The sequence below is a fragment of the Rousettus aegyptiacus genome, unplaced genomic scaffold (genome assembly GCF_014176215.1).
Source record: "Rousettus aegyptiacus isolate mRouAeg1 unplaced genomic scaffold, mRouAeg1.p scaffold_m13_p_1, whole genome shotgun sequence".
Taxonomy (NCBI): domain Eukaryota; kingdom Metazoa; phylum Chordata; class Mammalia; order Chiroptera; family Pteropodidae; genus Rousettus; species Rousettus aegyptiacus.
Window position 1 is genome coordinate 17,618,857 of NW_023416284.1, and position 18,783 is coordinate 17,637,639.

The 18,783-nt window shown below is 47.3% G+C and overlaps 1 protein-coding gene across 10 annotated transcripts; it reads left to right on the forward strand.

Annotated features, from left to right (window-relative positions):
• Positions 1–1,673: 1,673 nt before the first annotated feature.
• On the forward strand, positions 1,674–15,887 carry RCC1 (regulator of chromosome condensation 1). 10 transcript variants are annotated; one of them, XM_036230823.1, is made up of 12 exons: positions 1,777–1,834; positions 6,870–6,939; positions 8,951–9,032; positions 9,578–9,685; positions 10,570–10,757; positions 10,932–11,111; positions 11,937–12,033; positions 12,164–12,286; positions 12,769–12,924; positions 13,162–13,281; positions 13,645–13,797; positions 14,737–15,887. In XM_036230823.1, the coding sequence occupies exons 3-12, from the start codon at positions 8,960–8,962 to the stop codon at positions 14,910–14,912; spliced, it is 1,374 nt and encodes a 457-aa protein (XP_036086716.1). In that variant the 5' UTR covers positions 1,777–1,834; positions 6,870–6,939; positions 8,951–8,959; the 3' UTR covers positions 14,913–15,887. The 10 variants fall into 10 exon arrangements, with proteins under 10 accessions (XP_036086737.1, XP_015987613.2, XP_036086716.1 ...); XM_016132127.2 differs by lacking the exon at positions 6,870–6,939 and having other exon boundaries at positions 1,733–1,834; XM_036230828.1 differs by lacking the exons at positions 1,777–1,834; positions 6,870–6,939 and adding an exon at positions 2,205–2,363.
• Positions 15,888–18,783: the final 2,896 nt, after the last annotated feature.

The window sequence follows — 18,783 nt, forward strand, 5'->3', positions numbered from 1 at the left end:
TAAGACTGAAAATTAGGGCAAAGGTTAGAACCAGACTGGATGGATTGCCCCCTCAATTAAAAGGTGATGGCTCAGCCCTCAGCAAGGGTTCTGGTTCTCTTCTACCACCTGTATGATAACCTCCAGAAAGTTTTTATCTTCTCTGAACCTCATTTTTCTTATTTTCCAACTGTCATGAGGTTTGGAAGGAACAAATATGCTAAAGGACATAGATGGACATGTTCCTGTAGTTAACAAAATAAAGGTGTTACAAAATAGATGATAATAATAATAATTTTTACAATTCCATCAAGCCATGTGAATGAGTAAGATCCTGGAGGAAGAAAGCAGAGAGAGATCGGAGATCCCAGGGCTGAAACTTGGAGAAAGTTCACAGTACTATATCATCCAAAGGAAGTGTCCGTGATGGAGGCAGAGGTCAACTTGCAGAGGTAAGAGAGACCCTGAGGATGGGGAGTGCTTTGGGTGGGCTCTGCACAGTAAAAGAAATTCAGTTGGTCAATACTCATCACAAGTGTCCATCTAATACAGAAGGTCCTGGGTTTGCCCCCAGGTGGAGCCACAACCAAACTTCCGGTTTGCCAGGCCCCAGGTGAGCTAGGCCCCCAGGGTTTGCCTGGCCCCTGGTGTATGCCTCCAGGTTGTGGGAGGAGACATCCACCTTCAGAGATCCAGTTCTTAAGGGGAAACGGCAATATCCATGGGTCAGGGGTGGAAGTGAAGGGGGGATTAAAAAATTGTAAAATACCCTATAAAAAAAATAGTGTCCATCTAGAGTTCAGGTATGATAAAATGACTTTTAGAGTCAGAATCAACATGAAATGGAAAATACCCTTTTGCAGAAGTCACTGCCCTGACCCGGGTAATCCGCCAGAAAATCAAATGCCTGAGAGGTCACCTCAGGGCACACTTAAAATCCTCAAGAAGTGTTTGTATCCATCCTGAAGAATGAGTGTGTTAACAAGGATTGTCTGCTTGGTGTTTATTTTCCTTCTCCAGCCCCCAATCCCAATTCACACCTTCTTCTTTCTAATCTGGTCTCCCTCCCTCCACTTGTTTTCCCTTTCCTGGCCCAAGTTCATTATCCATTTTGTTCTAAAACTAAAATCTCCTATCACACACATTCTCAAATCCCTTTCATGATTCCCCCATTGCTTTGGGATAGAGGCTGCACCCCTTAAACACACAAGACGCTAAGGAGATCCATGGCCTGACTCTCCCTCTCCAGGGCTCTCCCGTCACGCTCACAGGCACCCTGGGCTCTAATCGGACCCTCTTGGCAGTTTCTCACAACCACCCTAGGCTCTCATCACCCCTGTTATTGCAAGTGATGCTTCTCCTAGGATGCCCTGGCTTCTTCGAATTAACTTGGAAAGCCTTTCTTAAACCCCAGGCTGAGCCAGATGCCCCTGTGCCTACCCTCGTCATGGCTCCGTGTGGTCGTTGATTGTCTGATTTCTCATCTTTCTCACTCTCTTAAGAGCAGGGAAGAGCAGTATCTCCTTTCTCCGTATAGTCCCTTCCACACCAGATTTTCCCAAACAAATCCTGTTTTCAAGTGGTCTTCTGGTTGTCAGTCCACCTGCCCCGACTTGAAGTCTCCAAAATATACACCCACTGTACCGGTGGAATACAGGTGGAGAGAGCCTGGTCCAGAGCTCCCTGGCCGGAGCGCGCCACTTGCACCTCCCAGGGCGACCGCCAGGGGCCGCCGGGCTCTTTGTTTTCCTTTCTGGCCCGGGTCGGGGCTGGAGGCCTGCAGAGCGCATGCTCTGGGGCAGTTCGCGGCCGGTCAGGCGAGCGGAGGAGTTCCTTCTGGCGGACCTGCACCGAGGTAGGTCGTGCGCGTAACGGAAGAAGGGTCCTGGCGGAGGGAGCCGCGCTGAGCTGCTACAGCGGGAGCACCGGGGGTCCTCGGCGGGCCGGGGCGTTGCTCGCGCGCGCCTAGTCGCGCCACGCCGGCTCCACGTGAAGCGGGGCGGCAGGAAGGCGCGGGTGCGGGCGCGCGGTTTCCGGCCCCGTGGGGCGCCCGGGCGCTAGCCGGGCCCCTCCTCGTCCGAGCGAGGGCCCTCCTGCCCCTGTGCCGCCGCCTGTCTCGCGCCCGGCCCGCAGCGTCCGCGCGGGCGGGAGATTCAAACGAGCCGATCGCGGCCGGCCGGAATGCGCGTGGCCGCGGTGACCTCGCCAGCCCTGATGCGCACACCCGCGCGCCTAGCGGGCCGGGGCCCACCGCCCTGGTGGCGGCTGCGTTTCCAAAACGGAGAAAGTGATTTTGTCCGGCTGTCGTTAGAGAATGCTGTTTGCAGATTGGGGAAAGAATCCTGCCCGGCGAGGGTCTGCTTTAGGAGCTCAAGGGTAGGCTGGTGAGTGTCTGCTGCGAGGAAAGAAGTCTCAGCGTCAACAGGCACCAACACAATGACTGTTGGCCTTTTGGAGAGGTGGGCTGTGAATTCATCAACTCATCTGTCAACAGATTATTTACTGGCTGTCTTACCCCGCGCCTCGCTTGCAGAGCTGGGGAACAATGGTGAGAAGGGCGCGTGTGGCCTTTACAGAGCTCCCCGTCTCCTTGTGACACATGTGGGGTCACAGTTACATAAGGGCCAGCCAGTGTGATTGCGGAAGGATGCCCTTGGAGCCAGGAGCGCTGCTGCTAGCAAGTCATTCATTAATCACATAGTAATTGAGGTGCTCCAACCAAGTGTGTCCTAGTAGAAGATGAGTGTATGGAGTGTTACGGGAAGTCTGAGGAGGTCACCCAGCCTTTGCCTAGGAGGGTCAGTGATGGCTTTCCAGGTGAGGTGACACTTGATTGGGGTTTTGAAGGAGCAGTCGTTATTCGGGCACACTGGGGGGGGGGGTGGAGGAATTAGGGTGATCCAGGTAGGAGGCACACAGCACATGCAAAGGCATGAAGGTCTGGGTATGTTGGTCAGGGATCCCACAGGTGTTTGAGTCTGACTAGAGCACAAGATACAAGGAGGTGAGTAGCAAGATGATACAATAGGCTGGGTCTTGAAAGGTTTCAAGTGCAAGACTGAGGAACATTGGGCAGGGATGGAGGAGGAGGGGTGGTTTCATCCAAGAAAGGCATTAGAGTGGAGTCAGAAACCATGCTCCTGTTGCAAAGTCATCTAAGAGCAGGAATCCTGTTCAATTTTGCAACTTAACTAGTTGGGTGCCCTTGGGCCACCCACCCAATCCTCCTGAGTGTTAGTTTCTTTATCTGTAAAATAAAGTAAGAGGCATGTGGTGAGAATTAGTAATATCCCATAATTTCCATAAAGCAGTGGTTTTAACATCTGCTGGAAGCTGTGGCTCCTTTACTTCTGTGGAAAAATAAACACATAAACCCAGGCACAGCTCTGTATATGAGGGGGATCCCCCAGTGAAGAACTCTTGGGGTGAAGTGTCGCAACTCTGTGCCTAGCACATAGCAGGAACTCAGCAAATGTCTTTTTGACAGATGAGCCTCTCTCTTCCCTTCCCTGGGGACCTTTCTCACAAAGAGATTCTTCAGCCTCTGAGTTTGGCAGGCAAGTGTCTACCTCCTGACATTGGGGAGCAGGGAGTGGCAGTAGGGACAGCTGCAGTAGTCAGAGAACCCTTTGCAGAAATGAGGCTGTGGTGAGGTCACAGGGAGTCACGGGAGGAATACCAGGCCCCTGCTAGACTCTCTAGTCCAGTGTGCCTTCATTCATCACATGAGGAAACTGAGGCCCAGGGAGGAGTGGGAGAGGGGACCTCTGGCCCTAGTGGGGAGTGGTCAGGTCTGCCATTTCATCCTACTCTTGTGGGATCTTCCCCTGAACCTCAGCTTTCTCCCATCTGGAAAAGCATGGTGATCATATTTATTCAGAGTGCAGGTGTGAGCATTCTAGGAGAGGCTGGCATGCCCAAGGTGCCTATTGGTAGAAGTTGACTCTGTGTCTGACTTTTAATTATTCGGGACCGTGTCTCACTCTTCTTTCAGACTATAAGCTCCTTTAAGATAGAAGCTGTGTTTCTCCATTGAGGGATGAGGGGTTGGGGACAAAAGACCACTCACTACTTATTCTTGGTCTTATTCCCAGTCTGGACACTCACAGCCTGGTTAAGAAAACACACCCAGAGCAGTTAGGGAGTCTGTACAAAGGACAGATCTGTGCACTAGAAGATGCAGGTGGGTAATGGGTGTAGGGCTCCACTTTTGAGAAGGTGCCCTCTCATCCCTGCCCTTGCCCTGGGATTGCACTCTGCAGTGCCCAGAGATCTCCATTTGAGAGATGAGGATTCTCAGGCTCAGAGAGAACCCTGTCAGACTCAAAAACCAGTTCTCAACTCCACCTCAGCAGGGAGTGGCCCCATTATCTTTCCCCATGTCCTTCAGATACTTCACCCATCTGGCCCACATTCTCAGGCTCTGGCTGCCTCAGGGTCTCCTCTCTTGGCTCTCATGTACTGGCTGTATGAGCTTAGGCAAGTAAATTTACTTCTCTGAGCCTCAGTTCCCTCAACTGTGAAATAGGAGTGTGACCATGCCTTCTTCAGCTTGTGAGAAGTAAAGCGTTGTTGGCATATAGAAGATCAGTGTGGCCAGTGCCCCATATTAAAATAAGAGAGGCTTGTATTTTAAGGAGTAGATTGGTGTCATGGATAGACATGTAAATTTAATTATGATCCAAAAGTCTGCCCTAATTTCTCTGGGAGAGAATGATTCCTTTAGGTTTGAGAGGGAGAAGAGGTGGTTTACCACTCAGGTGACTTTGCAACTTGAATAGAAGTTCTTCCAGTAGGATAAGGGATGGGAAGGACTAGAGAGATGGAAATAGTATGGAAAGAACAGTAAATCTTCTAAGATTGTGTGGGAGGAGAAAGAAGGATGCGAGAGATAAGGGATGAGGCCAAAAGTTAAGTTAGTATCAGACCCCGGAGGTCTTGAGTACTAGGCTAAGAAATGTGGGCTTTTTCTTCCAGGCAGAGGAAACTTCTGAGGAGTCTGAACAAGGAAGCAGCTTGTTTCAGGTTTGAAGTTAAGAAAGATCAGGAATGAGTTGTAGAATGTGGTGGGGGTGGGATACAGGAAGACCAGAGACAAGTTGCTGTCTTTTCTGGGGAAGATGGTATGAGAGGCAGGTATGAGAGTTCTCAGCAGGTGGAAAAACTGGGGAGTGTCATGAGGAAGAAGCTGGTAAGGGCACCAGCTCTGGAGTCTGACCAGCTTGGTTCACACTGATTTCCTTTTCCAATCTTGGGAGAGATACTTCATCTTTCTGAGCCTCAATTTCCTCATCTGTAAATGGGATCAGTATGGCTACCTGGCAGTGAGATGCCCTCAAATATTAGCCAAAACACAGGTGGCTATGAGTTTGCTGGGTTGGTTCCAGCCCACAATGTTATTGCCCCATAATACCAACCACCTCCATTCCAGGCCTTGTTTACAGGTCAGCCCAGCATCAGCGCTTATGTGCAGACATGATCCTGTTTACTGTTTTTTCACTCATCTTTTTGTTGTACTTTTCATGCTACTACAGTTTGCCTTCCCAGCAGGGCCAACTACTACAGGTCGTTCTGAGGAACTGGCTAGAGATTTGCCTTTGGTAGAATGGGGCTGCCAGCCTGGCCAGCGATACAGCCTGTTTACCTGAAACACAGGGATACCTGTTAGATCCCATACTCTTTAACGCACCCCACTCTGTCTACTTAACATCACTTCTTGTATGCCTCTCAGGCACTTCAGACTTAACAAAAACACTGATAAAATGCAGTTCCAGGTTTCTCTTCTCCTGTTTGTCCCAAAGTGTTCTCCATCTCCCTAACTAGAGATCAACCTGCTACCTAGTCCTTTAAGCCAAAGCCTGGGTTCCTTGGGCTTGACCAAGCTCAGGCTTGCCCAGGATCTTCTGGATTTTTTAGGATGTAAAAGTCACTCTGGATTCCTCCTCCCCTTCTCCCTACATCCAACCCACTGGCAAATTGATCTGTCTCCTAAATAGATCTGTTTTTGTCTACTTTTCTCTATTGCCTCAGACCAAATGAAGTCACTGTCATCTCTCATTTGGTTGCCTGCAAGAGCCTCCTCTTTCAGTCCATCTCATTTTCTTTCCAGTGGCCAGAGCGGTCGTTTAAAAATGGAAATCCGATGAAGACATCCTTCTTAAAACTTCTGTTTCCCTACGAGACTGCACGATCCAGCCCCTGCTCCCCTTGTGCTATTTGACCAATCGCTCTCCAGCTACAGCCACACTGGCCTCTTCAGAGTCCTTCACACATCACACCGTTGAGTGGACTGCTTTTGTCCAGGTCTTCCGCTACTGACTGTCTCTCATATTTCAGTTCTTAGCTTGAATGTTACCTCCACGACCATTCTCCTCCCCTATCCCAGTTATTCCTTTTTTTAAAATTGCGATAAAATACAACATACGTAACATAAAATTTACCATTTCAGCCATTTACAAATACACAATTTGGTGATAAGTACATTCATATTGTTTTTGCTACCCCAAGTTATTCTCTTATATATCACCTCGCCTATTCTTTACACGGCACCATCTGTAATAATTTTTTTTTTCCCACTAAAATGTAAGCTCCGTGAGAACAGGTTTTTTCTTGCTACACTTGGCCCAAAGCCAAACTGTATTAATAAGCACTCTGATAAATATTTGTGGAATGAATGAACCAACTCTGCCATGTACTGAACACAGCAGGTCATCAAATAACATTGTTTCATTCATCGTTTCCTTAGAATGGGATGCTGTAGTTTGTTCACTTAAAGTCATAGAACATGTTGACTATGTCTCTGTATGCTTGGCACTGCAAAGTCCTTTACAGACATTTCATTCGGTCTTGACAGCAGCCCTGAGAAGTAGTCATGGCATCCCCTTTTACAGGTGAGGACACACTTCAGAGAGGTTAAGACTGCTGGCCAAAGGCGGGCGGAACAAGCCACAGCTCTGGCAGGTGACTCCAGTTCCCTGTAATACTAAAGAATGTGCATTTTTCATGTGGGATGAGGGGCCTCAAAGAGCTGGGATGGAGGGGAGGAGTCCCTTCTCATGGGAATAAAAGTTAAGCTCAGAACTGCTACCTCATCAAAGTCAGAACTGGGCCAGTTACAACCTGTAGAAAAGCTCAACTTGCAGAGGCCCAACCCACACAGGCCCTTGGCTACTTCTCCATCCTCAACACTTTGTTCTTTTCCCGTAGGGTAGTCAGCAGAATGTGCCATAAATTCCAAGGCCACTGGCCTTGTTCATATACTGTAGAGTGGGTACTGGAGAGGTTGAAGCTGTAGGACCTACTGGAAGGAAGGGAGGGATGGATGAAAGGAAGGGCTGCTGTTTAGGCCCAAGGTTGAGTCTGAGAAAGGCTCTTGTAGTTCTGGAAATTCCATTTGTAGCCTCAGGTAGTCACCATCCCTAATCTATGAAATGGAGGAGAGGAGGGTTGGATTAATTTAGGGCTGTTCCTGAGGCTTACCTGGGGCAGACCCTAGACATCTTAACAATATCGATATTGATTTACTAAGCACTGTACTATGTAGTTACTTTTTATAGTATTAGCTTATTTAATCCTACCCATCACAAATATGTAGGTACTGTTATTATTCCCATTTTACTGAGGAGGAAACTGAATCAAGAAGAGATTAAATAACTTTACCCCAGGTCGCACAACTAGAAAGTAGCTGAGCCCAGCTTCTGGCTCCAGAGACTGTGCTCCACTACCTTGCATCAGGGGAGTCTCAAGTGCCCTGCCCCCTGCCATCCATGCCACACAGAGGGTTCACATTCCACAGTTTGGGAGCTCCAGGCTTAGACAACTTGACTGTCTTTCACAAACCTGATAAAGATTTACTTCCAGAGGTACACGTATGGAGAAAAAAGACTTTGGACACAATTTGGGCTGGATTGGAATTGAGAATGTCTCTGTCCTCAGCATCCTTAGGGAAGAATATGAGGAGACCTTAGGGAGAAGTAGCAGTAAAAAGGGAGAAGGGTGGGGAGAGGCTGAAGGCTGAAGCTTTCAGCTGCCCTGGGTCATCCTAGGTCCAACAACCCTTCTTTTCACCTACCTTCTTTCTTCCTTTTCTTATACTTGGTGTTTGTATGTTAGTATGAAAATATATATATATATATATATATATATATATATGTATACACACACACACACACACACACACACAGCGTTGATCTCTTGTTGGGCGGTTTAAGAAAGCTAGGCACGTCTTAGAGTGTCACAAATGGTCTGGTTAATTTTATTTAATGAGAGTAGCTTTAAAAGAAAAAGTCTCATAATAACAGTAATGCATCGGTTACATTTGGTTATCTAGTTAACCATTAGTTACAGAGTTACTAGTGATTATCTCGGGGTTGGGAGGGAGCGATGAGGGATACTTCATTGTTTTAATTTTTTATAATAAAATTAAAAAATGTAATGCTCCTTGTTAAACATCTTAGATAATATAGGAAGATACAAAGAAAAAAGTAAAAATTGCCCATAATCCCATTTTCCAGAGGTTACCGTTGTTAATAATGGATGTTTCCTTTACATTTTCCTACATTTATTTTTATATATGTATATGCATTTATTTTTCAAAAATGAGCTGAGCTGTTCTTCAGTCTGCTTATATTACTTGGTAATGGTGAACATCTTCCTATTCAATAAATCTCCGAAAGCATCACTTTTAGTGGCTTCATACTGTTTTATCATAAATATACACATATTATTTAGCCAGTCCCCTACTACTGAAAGCATGGGTAGCTCCATCTTAAAGTTATGAAGAATACAATGGAGAATATTTGTGGAACTTTACGTGTATTCTGTTCTTGTTCTCAGACAAATTCTGAGAAGTAGAATTGCTGGGTAATTCCTCTCACCTTTTTTCAAGGTTCTTGTTTTAGTCTTGATAAATATTGTCAAATTAGAGCAGGAAAATGATTGCCATTTCTGATTATATGCCTGGGTTTTTCAGGACAAGAAGATGCCACCCAAGCGAATAGCTAAAAGAAGGTCACCCCCAGAAGATGCTCTCTCCAAAAGCAAGAAAGTGAAAGGTAAGTTGGTCTTGGCCTCTTTTCTGGGTATGGGTGGCCTCCTGGAACCCACAGAATCTGGGATTAGGCTCCTTCCTCCTAGACATTTGAGGCTGAGGGCCAAGCTGGAGAGGCCCCTGTACCTCATCGAATTCTACCCTCTGGGAATCCTAAAGGCACAGAGATTTGTTTAAAAGTACTCAGACAGTGCTAGCAAAACACTAGACCGTAGAGCTTTGCCCTAGGAATTAATGGGTTAAGACCACTGACTTCCAGACGTGGGGTTCAAGTCCTGGCTCTGCTACTTTCTAGGTGCGTGTCTTTGGGCAAGTCACTTAACCTCGCTGAGCTTAGATTATCCTTTTCATAAAATAGAGGGGAGAACGGCACCAACCTTACTGGGCTTTGTAAGGAAAATGAGGTAATATCTTGGTAGCATTTAAGGGAGGTGGCTGTGGTTTTCTCTTTCCTAGAACCCTGGAGGGAGACAGGGAGTAGAGAGATCCACCCCCAACCCGGGAGGTGGAAGTGCGGATCCACACTCAGACAGTGTCTGTCTTTTGCAGACTCTCGTAACCAGGCAGTGAGGGCCGTTGCCTCCCGCCACGTTCCAGGCGCCCGCTCCTTCCGAGGTCCCTATGGGCCGAGCCCTCCTGACCAGAAAACCCGACCAGGTGGCTCCCTGCCCAGCGCACCCTCTGAGCAGCCTCAGAGGCCCTGGCAGCCGTGGCCACACCCCCGGGGGAGGGGCTGGACACCATTGGATGTCCAGGACTGTGGGTGGTTGCCATTGGCCATCAGATGGCCCTGGGCCGCCCGCTAGTTGGCGCTTACCTCTGCAAATACCTGTGTGGAGCTCTTACTCCCGTCCCTCCCTCCCTCAGCCGTAGGTCTGCGTCTGCTCTGGGGTGGGAACAGATGTTGTCAGTGTGACTACGCCCAGGAGTTAAGTCATAGCCCGAAGATGGAGGCCAGGGACTGCTTTGATCCATGTAGGCTCCCTAGGTTTCAGTGCAAACGCTGCTACTTACTAGCTCTGTGTTTCTGGGTAGGTTACTTAACCTCTCTGAGGCTTTGGTTCCTTTCCTAAAGTGGAATCTTAAATAAAGAAGGTTTGCAACATAATTTGGGGGACTGCAAAGCAGTTTAACTTTAGTAAAGCAAGCAGTCAATAAAGGGTAGACGTTATCTGAGCCCTCGCCGTTAGCGCCGTGGCTTCTTGTCAAGAACTTATAGCTGACCAGAAAACTACCTCGTGTCCTCACTGTGCTCCCCCATCAAGATTCATTTCACAATATCGAGGGTCTCTTTGTTTTCATGGCTTCCCTTTCACATTAACGACGTGAAATTTTTAATCTTTACAAAAACCCTCTGAGATGGGTTCTCTGTTGTCCCTGTTTCACCAATGAGGAAAACCTAGGCTCCGAAAGGTCATGCTAATGGTCTGTGGCAGAGTGGGGGCTTGAACCCAGATCTCTCTGATCCCAGAGCCCATGCAGTGACCTCTCCTCTCTCCCTTCATCCTACACACTCAGGGGCTGTCTTCTTTACCCCTCAGTCTCACATAGGTCCCACAGCACAGAACCAGGCTTGGTGCTGACACTGGGCCAGGGTGACGTGGGCCAGCTGGGGCTGGGAGAGAATGTGCTGGAGAGGAAGAAGCCAGCCCTGGTGCCCATTCCGGAAGACATTGTGCAGGCCGAGGCTGGGGGCATGCATACCGTGTGTCTAAGCAAAAGTGGCCAGGTAGGTTGAGGGAAGTGGCACAGGATTGGACAGGGCCTGGGGGGCTTGGGGAAGGAGCTTTGAGCCACACACATTTCTCTATGGAGATGGAGCTGGCTAGCTGAGAAGGGGGTGGTCTGAACAAGAATGGATCGAAAGGCCAGACCTTGCTCTAATGGGGGCATCCTGGGACAGGTCTACTCTTTTGGCTGCAATGATGAGGGTGCCCTGGGAAGGGACACATCAGTGGAAGGCTCAGAGATGGTCCCCGGGAAAGTGGAACTGCAAGAGAATGTGGTACAGGTGTCAGCTGGAGACAGTCACACAGCGGCCCTCACCGAGGATGGCCGTGTCTTCCTCTGGGGCTCCTTCCGGGTAAGAGTGGGTCTAGAAGACTGCATGGGGGTTGGCAGGCAGAATTAACTGGTGCAGCCCCAAAGGTAACTCATCTCCCTGCCCCTGTCATTTGTAGTGATGGGGCAGTTAAGGCCCAGAGGCAGAGCTTGGGCCCAGGCCTAGGTCTCTGGCTTCTTCATCCATGTCTGTCCACACCATCGGCTGTTTCCTTGAATCTGATGTTATAAAGTGTGCGTTTTGGGAAGGAGTGGGTCAAGGATGCCTTTGGGCTGAGGCTGATCAAGGAAGCCTGCCGTCCTACCCATCTCCCTGTCTTCGACCTCCCTCTTGCCCTTCTCAGCCCTCTTCCACCCCCTCTCAGGGGTTTGGTGGGGGTGGAATTTCCAAAATGTGGGAGTCCAGTTTTAAAAGCAGGTTCAGCTTTTTAAAAATTGTTTTGATATTTATTTTGAAATGTCAAAAATAAAGGAATTTGTTGAGATATTTCCTCGTCAAGGCTATTTTAAAATTTTTATGAAGACTTTCAAACACATAAAAGTGATCAGAATAATATATCGGACACCCATCAATATTCATCATAACCATTATCAACTTGTGGCCAAACTTGTTCCTTTCAATTCCCATGCACTCCCCTACTCCTTTGTTATTTTAATGCAAATCACAGACCATGTATGATTTCATTCATAAGTATTTCAGTATGTGGCCTGGCTCCTGCCCACCTCTCCATCCCCCATCTGGCACCAACGCCCTTCTCCACACAGTTCTGTAGCTGCCTGGAAGCCTGTATCTGGCTGGTATGGGGCAGGCAGGAATGCCTGATAAGTGCTGTGCCCTCCCTTCCAGGACAATAATGGTGTGATCGGGCTCTTGGAGCCCATGAAGAAGAGCATGGTACCTGTGCAAGTGCAGTTGAATGTGCCTGTGGTGAAGGTGGCCTCAGGTGAGTCTAGGGGTATTTGTTCTGGGCAGGAGTTGGAGAAACTTGTTTTGGGGCTGGCCAGCCTTGGGCCTAATAGACAAGCCCTGCATCTGGGTTGGGAGTGCCATGTTCCCATTTCTTTCACCCTCAGGAAACGACCACTTGGTGATGCTGACAGCTGATGGTGACCTCTACACTTTGGGTTGCGGGGAGCAGGGCCAGCTGGGCCGTGTGCCTGAATTATTTGCCAATCGTGGTGGCCGGCAGGGCCTTGGTAGGTGGCTTAGATCCCTCTGGCTGGGCAGCTTGGCAGTCCACCTCCAATGAAGGTCAAAGGCAGGAGGGATTTTTTTGTGTGTGTTCGGGCTTAGATCAGATAGACTTGCAGCAGTAGTTAAGAACTTTGACTCTAGAGCTAGGCTACTTTGGGTTTGAGTCTTGGCTCTACTACCTACTGGCTGTGGGACCTTAGACATAGTTTCCTCATATCTATACCTACTTCATTATGTTATGAGGTTAAATGAGTTAACATAGAAGAATCGCCGGTACCTGGTAAGTTCCATGTAAATGATACTTCTCTTGGCTGTGGGAGTCTGAGTGAGGTGTTTGTATTCTCTTGGCTTCAGTTACCTCTTCAGTACAATAGGGAGAAAGTTTCCTCTGAGGCCTTTCATTATGGAAGGGGAAACTAACACGGGCCAAAGAAGAGAGGCTCTATGTGTCTGCCACTGACCCCGGTATTTTCTCTGCCTACAGAACGACTCCTGGTCCCCAAAAGTGTGATGCTTAAATCCCGGGGAAGCCGAGGACACGTGAAATTCCAGGATGCTTTCTGTGGCGCCTACTTCACTTTTGCCATCTCCCTTGAGGGTCATGTATATGGCTTTGGCCTTTCCAACTACCATCAGCTTGGTGAGTCCCAAGCCCCGTGTCCAGTATAGCCCAGGGTGACCTAGATTCCAGTCCTGGCTCCACCACTCATTTATTGTGGTAAGGTCACCCCTCAAAACCACAGTTTTGTCATCTGTAAAGTGAGACTACTTATACTCTAGTGAAGGGTAAGAGGGCCTCAGTGTGGGAGGGGATGTAGAAGGACAGCCCCTTGGACACTTTCACCCCTAACAACTCTGTCCTGGCCCTTCCCCCCAGGAACCCCAGGCACAGATTCTTGCTTCGTGCCCCAGAATCTGACATCCTTCAAGAACTCCACCAAGTCCTGGGTTGGCTTCTCTGGTGGCCAGCACCATACAGTTTGCATGGATTCCGAAGGTGAGACCTCCAGGTTGGGAGTGCCGTGTTTTCTGGGCACAGGCCTGGCCTGACTCTTGACAATGGCCATGGTCCTTGGAACCTGGGTCTGCTCCATGGGTTGGGCCAGATGTGGGTTCATGAGAGTCACCCCCACGCCGCAGAGTCCTGGTGCTCTTACAACTGTGAGTTCAATGGGGGTCTATAGGGATTCTCCCAGGCCTCCTACAGAACTGGAAGAGACACTGCAAACCTCTTTCTCACCATTCTGGGAACGGGAACCAGGGTGGATATAGGGTATAGGAACTTCCCATGGATATGGGAACTCACCTGGCCAACCTGAAACACATTCTCTGCTACTCATCTCTCTCCCTCCTCCTACAGGGAAAGCATACAGCCTGGGCCGAGCTGAGTATGGGCGACTGGGCCTTGGGGAGGGTGCTGAGGAGAAGAGCATACCCACCCTGATCTCCAGGCTGCCTGCTGTCTCCTCAGTGGCTTGTGGGGCCTCTGTGGGGTATGCTGTGACCAAGGACGGTGAGTAGGGCTGCGGCTGCTCCTACTGGGTCTGGTTGGGGCTTGGGGTCGCGATCCTTACCAAACTGCCCAGCAGGCTCTGAGGTCCACCATCAGATAGAGCTGAGATGCAAGTATTTACAATAACACTGACAAAAGCTCTGGCTCTGATCAACACAAAATGAGCAAACAGATTATCTTAATAAAGACGATTTGTTCTCTAGAGGAGAAAAACAGCAAAGGGGGATATCTAACTGAGACCTGGCCAGGCAGTAGGACTGGAACCCAGATCTCCACACTAACTTAGGCTTCTTTTTACTTTTTTCCACCATGGTGACCCCTTTATTTACAACCTAGTATGTTCCAGCTTCCCAGAGAGTTATACGTAGAATTTTATTAGGAGAAAGAAGGCTTGTAATCAGGGTTCTGGCAAGCACAGCCGAGGAGAGTGTGAGCAAGCAGTTGGCAAAGCATCAGTGGGTGAGTGGGACAGCCATGGAGGCCTTGAGAAGTTGGGCTGGCAGAGGTGCTTGATCTGGGATTATCTGGGACGAGTTCTTGAGGAATTTGGGGCTTCTACTACACTGTGAAGGTTCAGTCCTTTATGATAAGCAAAAGAAGGGATCCTTGGTACAGGGACATCCAGAGCAGTCTCAAAGGTGGCTGGTCCTGGGAATAGAGTGTTATAGGGGTTTAGGGTGTGGCCAGTCATGTAGGGCCTTGAATGCCATGCCTAGGAGTAGAGACAAGACTTTGGCAATGTGTAAAGACTGTGGTGATCTCTGGATGACAGAACTCATCTATCATCTCCTTGGCCATTTCCAGCTTCCCTGAACTCCCAGAGGCTAAGACATTTCCAGGCTGCTATAGTTCAAGGCTGAAATTCACTTCTCTCACTACAGCAAGAAAGGTGGGGCTAGGGATCCTAGAGACAGCTGCCTGTGTTTCTCTTCCTCATAGGTCGTGTTTTTGCCTGGGGTATGGGCACCAACTACCAGCTGGGCACGGGGCAGGAGGAGGATGCCTGGAGCCCTGTGGAGATGACAGGCAAACAGCTGGAGAACCGCGTGGTCTTGTCTGTATCCAGTGGAGGCCAACACACAGTCTTACTAGTCAAGGACAAGGAACAGAGCTGATGAAGTCTCCGAGGGCCTGGCTCCTGGCCCCTCTGCCCGCCCTCCCGAACAGGGAAGCCATGATGATTACAGACTCCAACAGATGTCCCCCGGCCCCAAGTACTCTGTCATCTCCTTCCTTTTTTCCATTAGCAGAACAGAATCCTTCTCTTCTTTTTCTCCCTCCTTTCCGGAATCATCCTGGAACCTACAGGATGAAGGCGGGTAATGGAAGAGGGGAGGGGATTTTGTTGGAAGGAATGTCTCTCACTTTAGAACTACGTGACTAGACCTTTCTCCCTTATCCCCATCTCCCATGGTCCTGGCTGACCCTGGTTTTGCCTACCAGAAATCAAAACTTCCTTCCCTGTGGGTTTGGTTCTCATTCTCTGAGAAGTTGGGGCTCCCTCAAGCCCTACTGTAGTCATGTGCCACTCTTCCTGTCCTTCACAATCCACAGGCAGACAAATGGTACAGTCGTCAGACCCAGCTGTCATGGACCTATGCCTGGGGTAACTGGAGAAGGGGCAGGGCTACCAACCATGGGCAAGCCCAAGCCAAATATATGACTCTGACTGAACAGGTGTCCATGGGGCAAAAAAAAAACACCCCTGTCATCCTCTACTTGATCAAGAAAAAAGCCAATCAGCCTTTCTAGAAGCACAAAGCATTCTGCCCTGTACTGCCCATCCAGCCTGCTTCACCTGCAGCCAAGGCCTGAAATCTGGAAAGGAAGCTATGCCTGCAGGGCAGGACGTCGAGGGGAGAGGGGGAGGAGGGTTTTATAAACAAATTTATAGCAATATCAAGAGTGAAGGGAGGGAGGGGAAGAGGTTGGAAGGGCAGAAGCTCATCCCAGAAAGGGAAACAGTAGCTTATACAAGTGGCTAAGAAACAGAAAACAGGTTTGATTTTTTTTTTTCTTAATGTAAAGTATTTTGGAGGGGAAAGTCAAATCTTTTAACATTTTGAATAAATACAGAGTTTTATAAAACAGGCCACTTCTTTTCTACATACTCCCTGCTATTTTAAGGGAGCACCTGCTGTGTTGGGAAGGGCAAGATAAACCCACACCTATCAACCTGGTCACAACTAGGAATTAGGTGATGTCAGGATTTGCCACAGTCAGCTGTTGATATAGTTGTTCCATACAAATCAAAAAAGTTGATAATTTGCTTAGATATTTATGTTTCAGGAATCACTGGCTTTGTTTTTTTGTTTTTTTTTTTGTTTGTTTTGTTTTTTTTTTTAATTATGCTGCAAAATACAAGAAACATGGAATGGATCTTTTAACATCCTAATCCCAAACCGAGATAGTACATCTCTAGAAATGCTTATACTAAGTTTGCTGTTGTATCATTTTCAACAGCTGATGTAATTGATTAAACAATTTCCTGCACAATAACAAGACAACTTATGCATATTAATGTAGATTTTCACAGGCCTTTGAGCAACCAAATCATACACAGCTGACCTGTGTCCAATATGGTGGTCACTAGCTACATGTGGCCATTTACATTTAAATAAAATTTGTAAGAATTTTAACTTTCTTACACTAGCCACATTTCAGGTCCTCAGTCACATATGGCTAGTGCCTGTGGTACTGAGCTATACAAATGTAAAAATATATAGTACATTTGTATAATTGCAGGAAGTTACGCTGGACAATGTTCTATATAGAATCCTTGTATATGTATAACAGGTAAGTTTTATTAGTGCCAGGAAGATTCTTCCTGGGTGTCAATGACTCTTAGAAAAATGAGTATGATGTAAAATAACTTAAAATGTATTCTGTAATTCCCTCCCCCTCCCCCACTTGAACTTTTAGTTTTGATGCAGGCACCATGCTGATTAGAAATTGACTTAGAAGGGAAAATCACACCTTCAATTGTATTTTCTTTGAAAAGAAGCTCTGTGTGTGCTACTCATACCCCCAACACCACCAAAAAAGTCCATTTGGATTAGATTTACTGGAGTTTTCCCTTTTGACAATATAGCAGTTTGAAAGTATTCTGTTCTTAATAGCTCTTGTGGATTGGGACTTAAAATGGACCAGGCATTGTGCTGGCACTTTGTAGGCAATAATCGCTTATTTAATCCTGACACCAGCACTGTACAGTGTGAATTGATGTCTCTCAGGAAACAGTCCCTGAGAATTCAAGTGACTTGCATGAAGTCAAGTGCACAAGCTAGGCCGGAATCTAAATCAGCCCCTACCTGAGCCCAGAACCTCAATTCCTTTTCCTTGTATTGCATGTAAGAGTTATAAAGCTCTGTCGGTACCTTACATATATTAGAACAGTGTCAGACACATACATTGTAATTGTAAGTCTTTATTTTTGTGACTACATTTTTTTATTCCCTAGAGTTAATGGTTTTCATGTGCTTAGTTTTTTGGTATAAGTATCATTAATTCAATGCCAATGTCCATTAGAAGTGTAAATCTCTTTTTGTATATTCAAACATACCAAGCACTCTCAATTTTATCTTTTCCCCAATCCTCCTCCCACCTGGATTAGTTAACCCCACAACAAATGTAATCATAGTTCCCCACGTAGCTCAACTCTAAGTAATGTCGATAAAGTTAAAATAATGTAAATGTTCAATATTGTTTTGACCAAAAAGAGATGGAGAAGTGCGTATGTAGGAGGGGCAATCACTGAAACTATCTGAAATTATAAGTAAAGAGTGTTATTTAGAAATATGCAGATAGATTCTAGGGAAAAGATTTGGAAATTATTGCCACAAGAGTGAGAGTTGGGGGTAGGGATAGGTGATAAATTCAGCAGACCTTTTTTTCAAGTGTCTATCTATGCCAGACATTGTAGGAATTTGATTAGAAACAAATGTACAAAGATCCCTGTCTCATGAAGCTTATGTTCTAAATTAAGAGTTAATATTTTTAAAGTTTTCCATTTTTTAAAAATAGTAAGCAAAGAGCACAGCACAGGGACTGGAAGATGTACTAAATAAATCACTATCATAATTTGCAGCTGCCATGTTGCCGAACTTACTGGGTGTTGGGTATTGGGCCAAGTGCTTTCCCAGTTTTTTCTCTCTTCACAACACCCTGTGAAGTAGTGATACTATCCACATTGGTCTCAGAAGGTTCAAAACTTGCCACAATAATTAATGAGAAGGAACTGGGATTGGTGCTCCATTTGTTTGAGTCTATAGCCAAAGCACCCAACCACTGCACTACCACTGCAGTGAGTAGGATAAAGCTGGAAACTTGGCAGCTCATGGTCAGATCTCAAGTTTTCAGACCTATGAGTGCTTGATTAAGGGGCCTGACACCCCACGCTTAGGATGCATAAACTGGTAAGGAAGAACCTTGGTGTTTCATCAGTCTAGTGGGAGCCCCAAAAAGGGATACTAAAGCACTTTGGGTGAGCTTCACTGTTGGAGATGACCATCACCACCTACAGAAGGTTCTCATTCTAAGAAATGGTCACCAAAATGAGGCTGAGGCTTGGGACACCCCTAGGCGGCTAGGAGAGTCAAACTGTCAGGATTATCTAGTCATTGAAATCATGTTTACTGAGGGCCTTGTATGGGCAGGTCACTGTTCTGGTGTTATGCAGACTCAAAGGGTCTATTCGCCTGCACGTATCCAAGCCAAAGACACGAACAGAAGATTGCAGCAAAGAAAGTAAAGATTTAAGGAATCAGCGCCAAGCCCAGAGACAGGTGAGCCAGTGCTCTCTCATAAACCTGGCTCCCCAATGGCCTCTGGTGGCTAGATTATATAAGGGAAAATCTTCTCATGGGTACTATGGGAGTTGGGGTCCTGGGCTCTACTGATTGGTCAGAGCTAAGGAACAGAGTAATTGATCATAGCCTGAGGTCCTGATGTCAGTCATGGTGCGTTCTGTCTAGTTTCCAGGGGATG

What these genes read in the sequence shown, in the direction of transcription:
- RCC1 (XM_016132127.2), top strand. Translation starts at nt 8,960, where the DNA reads ATGCCACCCAAGCGAATAGCTAAAAGAAGGTCACCCCCAGAAGATGCT. An exon ending in GTCTAAGCAAAAGTGGCCAG is followed by an intron (nt 10,758 to 10,931) that starts GTAGGTTGAGGG and finishes ATCCTGGGACAG; the next exon opens with GTCTACTCTTTTGGCTGCAA. An exon ending in TGGTGGCCGGCAGGGCCTTG is followed by an intron (nt 12,287 to 12,768) that starts GTAGGTGGCTTA and finishes CTCTGCCTACAG; the next exon opens with AACGACTCCTGGTCCCCAAA.